This window comes from Onychomys torridus, chromosome 1, assembly GCF_903995425.1.
Source record: "Onychomys torridus chromosome 1, mOncTor1.1, whole genome shotgun sequence".
Classification (NCBI taxonomy): Eukaryota; Metazoa; Chordata; class Mammalia; order Rodentia; family Cricetidae; genus Onychomys; species Onychomys torridus.
This window is the reverse complement of record NC_050443.1, coordinates 819,813-830,694: the sequence shown is the minus strand read 5'-3', so window position 1 is coordinate 830,694 and position 10,882 is coordinate 819,813. Positions and strand designations below refer to the sequence as shown.

The following is a 10,882-nucleotide window of genomic DNA, read 5'->3' as shown; positions in this document are numbered from 1 at the left end:
TGTAAATAAATAAGTGTAATTTAAAGTTGTAATGGAAAGTACACACATCAAAAAAGAACAAACAACCAGAAATAGTGGTGCACAGTTCTAACCCAGTATTTGAGACTATGAGGAAGAGGATTATGATTTTTATTCCATGCAGATGTACACAGCGAGACCCATCACACAAATCTTCAAACATTTTGAATATGAAGCATTTCACACACAAAAATGAAATAAAGCAAACCTACATGTAAATTTATATTTCATATGTGTAATATTCATACATGTATTTTTCATGTGTAATATTTATAGAGGTCCATCCAGATGGAACTGACAAAGATGAGGACAGAATGAGACAGACTCTGATGGGATTATGGAAATGTCCATCAAAGAACTGATTGCAGAGCCTACGACCTGACCTAGACACAGCTTTGGGGAAGTCAGAGCCTGGTGCCAGAGGAGGGCACTTCCCCTTCCTGTGGGGCTGCTCCAGTACAACCATGTCATGGGGAGTGCCCAGCCTCCAGAGGCCACACCCTGTGTCTCCTGTCCCCCCAGGCAGACTCTGTGGCTCTGCACATGAGCACAATTGCAGCCTCCAAGAGGAGATGCCATGACCTTCACCTTCACAGCCCTGCTCTGTCTGGGTGAGATGTGGAGATGGGGAGGGGATACTATGCTCTAGAATTGACCTTCACCTACACATCCCAGCACTTGTCCATCAGGAAACCCCAGGGTCTCAGGAGGGTCTGCAGAGTGGGGACTGCTCAAGCTTCAGGGACAAACCTCTCACAGGGAACTCTCTTCCAGGACTGACTCTGGGCCTGGGGACCCCAGTGCTGGCAGGTGAGTGAGTGTCTGAGATGTCCTGACCTTCACTTCCCGTCATTCCTGCAGCCATGCCTGGGCAGTGAGGATGGAGAACGAACAACACATGTGTGCTGACCCTGGGGATGGCTGGAGGGCTTGGGTTGGGAGCTGCAATTGGCTATTCTGGATCATAGCTGCTCATTTTCTTACAGGGGCCCTCCCTAAGCCTATCCTCAGAGCACAACCAGACTCTGTAGTCTCTCAGCATACTACTGTAATCTTCTTGTGTGAGGGGACCACGGGAGCCAAAGAGTACTGTCTGCATAAAGTTGGACACCAATCTTTAAGCTGCACACAGATTCCACAGAGTCCTAAGGACAAGGCTGAATTCTCAATCTCAAAAATAGACTATTACCATGCAGGGCAATATCACTGTCAATATCGGACCCGTGATGGCTGGTCAGAGTTCAGTGACTCCCTAGAGCTGGTGGTGACAGGTGAGAGAACACACAGGGTCCTCTGCCTCAGGTTTGACTGTCAAGAGGTGGGTCTGTTCACAGGCCTTCCTCCATCTCACAGCCCTGGAGGATAATGAAACCTGATATATTTAAGTGATTCCTGTTTCTCTCCTAGGAGTCTACAGTAAACCCAGCCTGTCAGCCCAGCCCAGCCCTGTGGTGACTGAAGGAGGGAATGTCAGCCTCCAGTGTGTCTCAGGGCAGTCATATGACAGGTTCATTCTGACTAAGGAAGGACCTCAGAAGCGCTCCTGGACACTGGACTCAGAGTATAACTACTATACCAGACAGATCCAGGCCCTGTTCTCTGTGGGCCCTGTGACCTCCAGCCAAAGGTGGACATTCAGATGCTACAGCTTTAATATGAACAGACCACAGTTGTGGTCAGAACCTAGTGACCCCCTGGAGCTCCTGTTCTCAGGTGAGGAACTCTAGTCTTTCCCTAGAATGATGTTGAAATGATACAGGTGCTCAGGGAGGCTTTGGTGTGTGGTGTGTGATATGTGTGAGCAGCCAGGGATCCCGAGCCCATTGACACAGAGCATGGTAGACAGAGTGGGACACACGATACAGAATCCAAGGCAGACAGTGACTGCAAAGTCCAGGAGGTTTAGGACAGAGATGAATCTTTATGGGGCCTTCTGTTACTCTGGATCAGCTCACGTACCATACACAAGAGCTCAGGGAACCCCAGAGAAGAGATGGAGGAAGGTTTGTAGGAGCCAAAATGGTCGAGGACACCAGGAGAATTTGGCTCACAGAATCAACTAAGCAGGGATAATAAGGACTCACAGAGACTAAAGCAGCAACCAGAGAGCCTGCATGGGTCTGCCCTAGGGTCTCTGCACACATGCTGTGGTTGTTTACCTGGGTTCTTTTTGGTTTTGTTTAGTTTAGAGTTTCATGGTGTAGCTCTGTCTGTCCTGTCCTGGAACTCACTCTATAGACCAGGCTGGCCTTGAACTCACAGAGATCTGCCGGCATCTGCCTAAGGAGTATTGGGGTTAAAGACATCCACCACCACTGCCTGGCTATCTCTGGGTTTTTGTTAAGAATCATAACAATGAAGTGGGGGACTCTCTGACTCTTTTGCCCACACATGGGATATTTTTCCTCCTCCTGGGTTCCCTTGTCCAGTCTTAAAATGAGGATGTGTGCCTAGTCTTACTGCATGTTTGTTATGGCATATTCAGTTAATATCACTGGGAAACCTGATCTTTTCTGAAAGGAAACAGAGTAGTGGATCTAGGGGAGAAAGGAGGTGAGGAGGGTGCTATCAGAATGTGTTGTATGAATACATTTTTAAAAGAAAAAAAAGTGCCATCTGCAAGTGTAACTTTATCTGTGCCGCTTTCAGACAGACCCATCTTCTTCTCTGCTACTTCCTTACAGGGACCCTCCACAAACCCACCATCAAGGCTGAGCCAGCCTCTGTGGTCACCTCAGAAAGCCCCATGACCATCTGGTGTGAGGGGACCGTGGCTGCAGAAATATTTGTTCTGCATAAAGAGGGAAGCCAAAAATCCTGGAACACACAGACGCCAGAGAAGCCTGGGAACAAGGCTAAGTTCTTCATCCCTTCTGTAACACAGCAGCATGCAGGGCAATATCGCTGTTACTGTTACAGCTCAGCTGGCTGGTCAGAGCGTAGTGACACCCTGGAGACTGTGGTGAAAGGTGAGGGGACAGTCATGATCTCAGCCGCAGGCTCTACTCTCAAAAGTATTCTGCTCTCACAGCCTAGAACTGGAGAACACGGTGGCTGTGCAAGTCCATGTAACAGTCTGCCTCCTTCTCTCCTAGGAATCCACTACAGTAAACCCAGACTGACAGTCCTGCCCAGCCCTGTGGTGACCTCAGGAGGGAACGTGACTCTCCAGTGTGTCTCCCAGGAGGGATATGACAGGTTCATTCTCACCAAGAATGATCAAAACTTTTTTAGGTCTCTGAACTCACAGTATATATACCATATTAGGCAGTGGCAAGCCTTGTTCTCTATAGATCATGTCAAACCAGACCACAGAGGGACATTCAGATGTTATGGTTACTACAGCCACACTCCACAGTTGTGGTCAGTACCCAGTGAGCCCCTGGAAATACACATCTCAGGTGAGTCAGAACCATCATTGATCAATCAATTTTTGACACACTAAGTCCTTTGCCATGGACCTGTCCCACTGGGTAGCTGTAGGGACAGAGTGGTTGAGGAAGAGCCTGGTGGCTGAGCCAGAGCCCCATTGCTGGGGAGAAGCAGTGAAATGTACAGGACAGGAAGGGAGGGGACAAGTGTTTGGTAAAAACCAGCCCCTCAATCCCTAGCCTGTCACCTTCCCTGTAGGCCTGTCCAAGAAGCCCTCCTTGCTGACTCACCAAGGCCATATCCTGGACCCTGGGAAGAGCCTCACCCTGCAATGTTGCTCTGACATCAACTATGACAGATTTGCTCTGTACAAGGTGGGGGGAGCTGACCTCACCCAGCATAGTGTCCAGTGGACGCAGAGTGGCCTCTCCTTGGCCAACTTCACACTACACCCTGTGAGCAGAACTACTGGAGGCCAATACAGATGCTATGGTTCAAACAACCTCTCCTCCTCCGAGTGGTCAGCCTCCAGTGACCCCCTGGACATCCTGATCACAGGTGAGGAACTAAACAGATTCCCTCAGGTACCTAACCTCTGCTTGGGTTCTCATGGGGTAGTTAAGGAGCTGATGGCTGGGATGAGGAACAGGAATCTTATTCAGAAACAGATGCAGAGGCAGGAGAACAGGACAGGGGCTAAGTCAGAGAAAAGAGACAGATTCCCAGGTGCTCAGGGCAGACACAGGTGAGGTGTCAGCTCAGAACACTGAAGGCAGCCTCTCTTCACCCCTCTTCTCTTTAGGACAGCTTTCCTTCAGCCCTTCCCTCTCAGTGAAGCCTAACTCCACAGTACACTCTGGAGACAACGTGACCATGCTGTGTCAGTCAACATACAAAGTGGACACTTTCATTCTGTCCAAGGAGGGAGCAGACCACCAACCCCAGCGACTAAAATCAAAGTTTCACATTTGGAAGTTCCAGGCAGAATTCTCCATGAGTGCTGTGACCTCTGCCCTCTCGGGCACCTACAGGTGCTATGGTTCTCGGGACTCATCTCCCTATCTGCTGACACAAACCAGTGGCCCTGTGGAGCTCACTGTCTCAGGTGAGATGACCCTGAATTCTCAGGGTGACTTCCAGTCCAAACCCTAGTAGAGTCCTTGACTTGGGTGGGATTAAGGGGACAATAGGAAGGTTAGTGACAGGCACATTCCCTGCTAGAGAAGTGGAGGCCAGCAGCAGTCCTTCTAGTAATGTCCACTCCACCCTCTATTGCAATCTAGGTTTGGGGTAGACAATCTAGGTTTGGGGTAGACAATCTAGGTTTGGGGTAGACATCTACGTTTGGGGTAGACAATCTAGGTTTGGGGTAGACAGCATGAGGATCTTCGGGAGGTTACAGGATACAGGTAAGACAGTGAACAGAGACAGGTTCCTAGATTAGTATCTAAACCTCACCCCTTCTTGTTCTGTGCCCTAGGACCCACTGGAACCTCCAGCCTACCACCCGCAAAGTCCATGCCAACATACGGTGAGTGTCAGGCACCCAGTGCAGGAGTGTGCTCCATCCTCACAGCTCTTACCCACTGAAGTCCTCATTTCTTTGTCACTTTAGCTTGTGAGTGAGGGAGGCAAACAGAGATCCCAAGAGAGACCCCAGAGACCCAGGTCTTAGAGGTTGGGATAAAGAAGTTGGCAGCCCATTTCTTAATTGGTTACTACAGCTAGCACAGTGGAGACCCTGGCAGCCAACATAGCTACCACAATTAATTAATCTTTCATTCTATTGGACATGACAAACTCAAATCAATAGTTATATACATTTCGATTGGCTTTGAAAATTATAAATTTACAAACTCAAGTTCCATTTGCTTTTGGGATACCATCTTACTAGGACTCCAATTTGCAGTAAGGCTCATTAATGAAGGGAATGGCTCAGCTGCCTTTAGCCTACCAGCGGGTGGGTTAAGACTTCTGTTGGTCTTTTCTGTGTCAAACACACAGATTGCAAGCCCAGTGCCACTTAGAGATCTTTGGCAACAGTTAACTCTGCAGCTTTCATACAATTGAGCCTGTATGATAATGAGTATTCAGAGACGGGTAATGCCTGGGGGCGCTCACCAACCTAAGACAGAATGCCTGTGTGGCCTGGACAGGTGTCTCCATGACGGGTAAGGTGACCTGCTGACGTCCAACACAACCTAAGTCAGAAGCTCATTTTTTAGTAAAAGGTGGGACCTGTAGGTCCCTGGCCCTGTTTTGGGTAACTGTTGCCTTGCTTGCTGACCTTGACCTTGATATCCTCTCTATGCTAATTCCCTGTAAGATTCCACCCTCCTGAATGCTTAAGGGAAGTTCCTTGTCTGTGTATCCTGCATTTTGGATATTAACAGCTTAGATGCAAGATTGTAAAACATCCGAAGCGAACTTCTGCCCTCCAGGGTTCTCCCATTGAGCTGTAAGCCTGTATTTAAGACCTCCTCCCTCCTTCAATAAACAGCATATAGCATTCAAAAGAATAAGAAAAAGGAAAAGAAAAGAAAGAAATTGAAGACATCAATGTTCTAAAAAAGGAAGTCATGATGGTGTCATGGGCCTATGAGGATGCTGGACTAAAGTCTATCAAATAGTGCAAACAGGAAAATTGTATAATATGTGAATTATCTGTCAACAAAGATCTTATATATAAAAAATCAAAATCAAATTGAAAAAAAGAAGGTGGCAGCCAGAGAGAGAGAGAGTAAGAGTTGTTCTGACTCAGTCTAGAAGATGGGGCAAGTGGGTGAGGTGGAGAGCAGGGATCTAGGATATTTGCCTCCCCATCCTGCCTCTAAGGCCCTGAGAACAAACCTCTCAACTGCATGGAGTCAGGCCCCAGAGGGCTAATAAGGACTCTGTTGGAAGGTGGGGCCCAGATGGGCAATAGCTAGTTATGGGCTCCATACAGCTGCTTCTGGAGATGCGGACTTGGACCAGACTTTCCCTTTCTGGACTGGCTGAGTGAAAAGGGGAGAAGCCTGGTCTACATGTCTAAATTTTTTTCAGGGCTGGCCTTGGCTATGACCTCTCATGACAGGAGACCTTCAGAAACTGATTCTGAAGTGGGTCTGTCTGTGCAAGGTGGGGCACAGCTCCAGGGCAGGGCATTCAGGCTCCTTCCCTCCAACTCAGGAGGCTCAGCTCAGGCAAAGAGTAAAGAGATGGAAGAGTCCCTGGGTTCGACTCCCAGCTCTGCCACTTCCAGTCATGTGATCTGAGGCAGGTGAACTGTGGGGACAGAAAAAGAGACAAATCCTGTTGCGTGATTGTGAGGATGGGAGATGATAAGTGCAAAGACCCAGCATGCGTCTGTCACACAGTAGGTACTCAGTTAAGCAGCAACATTCCCCACTCATGACATCACTTGTGTCTCAGGACTGGAAGGGTACCTGAAGGCTCTGGTCGGAGTCTCTGTGGCCTTCCTCCTCTTCCTCTTCATCCTCATCTTCCTCCTTCTCCGACGAAGGCATCAGGGAAAATTCAGGAAGGATGGTGAGTACGGTGTGGGTGACCTGGGTCTCAGGTTCCTCTGTGAAGAGCCAAGCAGGGGATCAGGACACCAGCCCCAGGAAACCCTCAGGCTGGTCCTGGGTAGTTCATAAACTCTTGCAGATCTCAGATCAGAAAGATCGTGATCTCAGAACCTGTGCAATGTCAGGGGTTCTGTGAGCTTCACCATGTCCTGGGACATTTGCTCACTCACCCATGGTGTAAAGGTCCCTTCCTTCCTCCTTCTTTCCTTCCCTGTACATGCTTGGGGGAAGGGGGAAGCTGAGACTCTTCTCTCTCTTGCAGCCCAGAAAGTTACAGAATTGCAACTTCCTGCAGGAGCTGCAGGGCCTGTAACCAGAGACAGAGGCTCCCAGAAGAGGTAACTCATGACCAGAGACATAGACCCCCACCTGCCCGACACAACTCGCTGCCAACTGACATCTTCTTGTCTCTCCAGATCCAACCCAGCTGCTGCCAACCAGGAGGAAAACCTTTGTGAGATGAAGAGGGTCCTGGGGAGGGAGATGTGTGAGGACTCAGCATTGCAGGGGTGATGGAGAGGCTTTGGGTCTTTGCTATTTTGGTCTGAACTTCTCACTGTAGACTCTGGATATCACAACACTCCCCAATCCTCTGTCCGCTCCTGGGGCAATACAGAAAACTAAGGGTCAGAGTCATCCCTAGACTCTGCTCAGGAGACATTCTGTTTGTTCTTCTGACAGATGCTTCAGTGGAGGACACACAGCCTGAGGATGGTGCCAACCTGGAGAGTTGGGTGAGGTCCCTGTCCTTATCTGCAGTGCTAAGAACTTAGAGCCCATTTTAGTCCAGGGGGTGCCTTTGTTGTTCTTCCTCTCCTGGCACTCAGAATCAACCACAGCTGACCCTTTCTTCCCTTCTGCAAGTTCAACCTGCCTCACTCTCTCCTGCTTTTCCAGGATCATGTGTCTCTTGCTTCTGGCTCCTTGGCATCTGTCTGGTTGTCTTCTGAGGGGGCAGCCCAGATGGGAAAGCCCATGGAAACATCTAAGGACTAGCAGCTGCAGGCAGGAACCAAAGGGACTTGGGCAGAAACGTGGGGTTTTGTTTTGTGTGTGTGGATGTCTTACATGTATGTCTCTGCACCACATGCCTGCATGGTGCTCCCAGAGGACAGAAGAGAGTGTCAGATAGCACAGAATGAGAGTTACACATCAATATAGGTTGCCATGTGGGTTCTGGGAACCAAACCTGGATCCTCTGCAGTAGTAGGCATTGCTCTTAACCATAGAACCATCTCTCCAGCCCCCAGAAATGTGTTTTCAGGAAGATGGACTGTGTGGGACAGCCAAGACAGTTAGAATGTAAAGATAAGAGGCCAGAACTGTAGGAAGCCCCAGAAGAAACCATCAGGGATGCTGTCATCTAAAGGAGTCACTCTGACCATGACGTAAAAAACTGGCCAGAGCTCCCCGGGGGAACAGGGAGACACTGTCTGTCCCTCACTACTTCCCTGCTGCAGAGACCAGCTGAGCAAGACCCCCAGGGAGAGACATATGCCCAGGGGAAAGGCTCCAGGCTCAGGAGGGCAAGAGCTGCCCTACCTTCTGTCATGTCAGAAGTCCTGGACACCAAAGATGGACAAACAGAAGATGACAGAGAGATGGACAGTCAGGCGGGTCCTGTCCTCCCCAGGACTTCAGCATCCCCCAAGTCAAGCATAACCTTCCTCTCACTCTCTCCCACTCCAGGCTGCTGAATCCAAGGAGCCCCAGGATGTGACCTATGCCCAGCTGTGCACCAGGTCACTCAGACAGGGGAGAGCTGCACCTCCTCCCTCCCAGGCAGGGGACGCCCCAGAGGAGCCCACTGTATATGCTGCTCTGGCAGTCACTCGACAGGGTTCTGTTCCCAGCAACAAGGAGCAATGACCCTCTGCCTGCCAGGAGACCGAACAGAGACCTCCAAGGGGTTCTGTGAACGTTGGGGAACCTGACTGCTTTTTAACTAACATCATACATTTTGAAAATGAAGCAGATTTCTTGATAATCATGTGAAATGAGAAACTAAACAGAAGGGAATGGTTTCACACTGAGTACTAGTTCTAATGACATCACTCATCAAAGCCATGAAATAAGAAACTTACATGCTTGGTTGCACAGATCCATAATCCCAACCCCTGGGAGGCTGAGGCAGGAGAATTGCCTTTGTTTTGTGGTTATCTTGGCATACCTAGTGAATTTCATGCCAGCCTGGGCTACAGAGTGAGACATGTTTCAGACATTAACCACCAAAGGCCAGGGTGGAGGTACACACCTGGAATCCCAGCGCTTTGAAGGTGTGGACAGTAGGATCAAGAAGTGAAGGTCATCTTCACCTACACAGCACAGGAGTAAGAGGCCAGCCTGGAACACATGTGACACTGTTATAAAATAAATAGGCCAAGCATGGTGGTGCATGCCTTCAATCTCAGCACTTAGGAGGTGCAATCAGGCAGGTCTGAGTCTGAGGCCAGCTGGTCTCATAGGAATTTCAGGACAGCCAGGGCTACATAGAGAAACCTTGTCTCAAAGAAAAGGTAGATAAAACAGGGCCAGTGAGATGGCTTGACCAGTGAAGGCACTTGCCACCAAGCCTGATATCCTAAGTTCAATCAGCAGGAATAGGGGAAGGAGAAAACAGACTCCCACAACTTGTTCTCTGACCTCCACCTAAGTCCTTGGTGTTCCCCCACACCCAAGAAATAAAACAATTTAAAATATAAACTAACAATTATGAATGAAAGCTGGGTATGGCATTGTAGGACTGTAAACCCAACAAGGCTGGTCTCAAACCTACTGTCCTTCTGCCTCGGATCCCAGTGTGTACAACAATATATTCACTTTATTTTCTTAAAAGTTTATTGTGTTTTTTTTGTGTGTATGCATATGCGTCTGTGTGTTTTTATGCCGTCTGTACACAGATGCCCATTGGGCCCAGAGTGGACATTGGAGCTGGAGTTACAGGTGTTTGTGAGCTACATGCTGTGGGTGCTGGGAACTGAACTCAGGTCCTCAGCAAGAGCAGTCTGTACAAGCTGTTAATCACAAAGCCACCTTTCCAGCCTCCCTACATTTGTTAAAATTGTAATAACAGCAGAGCACTGTGAACAATTTTATACCAATAAATTAAGAGCTGTACATAAAATAAACAGATCCCTTGATGTCAATAAAAGTTATTTTATTGCTCAATAAATACAAAATCTGAGTGACTTCCCACACATTGAACACACTGTCACTAGAAAGGTTCCCCTTTGGAAATTCACTTTCTGGAAGCTGGTGATTTTTTCCAAGTGTTTGTGTGTTTGAAATAAAGATATTCTGAAACTAGAGAAAGAGGAAATATAGCCCACCATAGTTCATCAGACCAGAAAATTAGTATTAACAAAACCTGACAAAGAAAACTTAGGAAGAAAGTTCTTTCACTAGATGTGATCTTTTAAAAAAATTAATGAACCAACAACCAGGGAACCTGCATGGAACTGACCTAGACCCTCTGCATATATGTTACAGTTGTGTAACTCGGTCTTGATGGACTCCTACCAGTGAGAGCAGGGGCTCTCTTTTTTTGGTGCCTGCTTTTGGGACTCATATTTCCTACTGGATTGCCTCATCTAGCATTAATAGAAAAGGGGGTGCCTAGTCTCACTGCAACTTTATATACAATAACTGGCTGGTATCTATGGTATGCCCTCCATTTTCAGAAGAGAAACAGGAGGAGTGAATGTGGGGCGGGCTGGGGGTGGAGAGGACAGGAGAGAGAAGAAACTTTTGTTGAGAAGTAAAAACAATAGCACTGGAGGGATGACTCAGAGGTTAAGAGCACTGACTGCTCTTCCAGAGGTCCTGAGTTCAATTCCCAGCACCCACATGGTGGCTCACAACCATCTGTAATGAGATCTGGCGCCCTCTTCTGTATACATAAATAAATAGTTGGGTGGTGG

The 10,882-nt window shown here is 48.3% G+C and overlaps 1 protein-coding gene and 1 long non-coding RNA gene across 3 annotated transcripts; one reads left to right on the top strand and one right to left on the bottom strand.

Annotated features, from left to right (window-relative positions):
* Window positions 1-524: 524 nt before the first annotated feature.
* Window positions 525-9,383, top strand: LOC118589795 (leukocyte immunoglobulin-like receptor subfamily B member 3). Of its 2 annotated transcripts, none has more exons than XM_036197392.1 (14): window positions 525-629; window positions 793-828; window positions 1,005-1,289; window positions 1,426-1,731; window positions 2,703-2,987; window positions 3,114-3,419; window positions 3,649-3,948; window positions 4,193-4,495; window positions 4,871-4,921; window positions 6,805-6,921; window positions 7,225-7,300; window positions 7,379-7,416; window positions 7,644-7,696; window positions 8,652-9,383. In XM_036197392.1, exons 1-14 carry the CDS (start codon window positions 596-598, stop codon window positions 8,829-8,831), a joined length of 2,370 nt encoding a protein of 789 aa, XP_036053285.1. In that variant the 5' UTR covers window positions 525-595; the 3' UTR covers window positions 8,832-9,383. The 2 variants fall into 2 exon arrangements, with proteins under 2 accessions (XP_036053285.1, XP_036053275.1); XM_036197382.1 differs by having other exon boundaries at window positions 7,379-7,449.
* Window positions 6,493-9,356, bottom strand: LOC118589894. Its single transcript, XR_004945693.1, has 3 exons — window positions 9,217-9,356; window positions 6,819-6,958; window positions 6,493-6,657 (listed from the first exon to the last, which is right to left on the bottom strand). It is a non-coding gene; the product is annotated as an uncharacterized LOC118589894 (long non-coding RNA).
* Window positions 9,384-10,882: the final 1,499 nt, after the last annotated feature.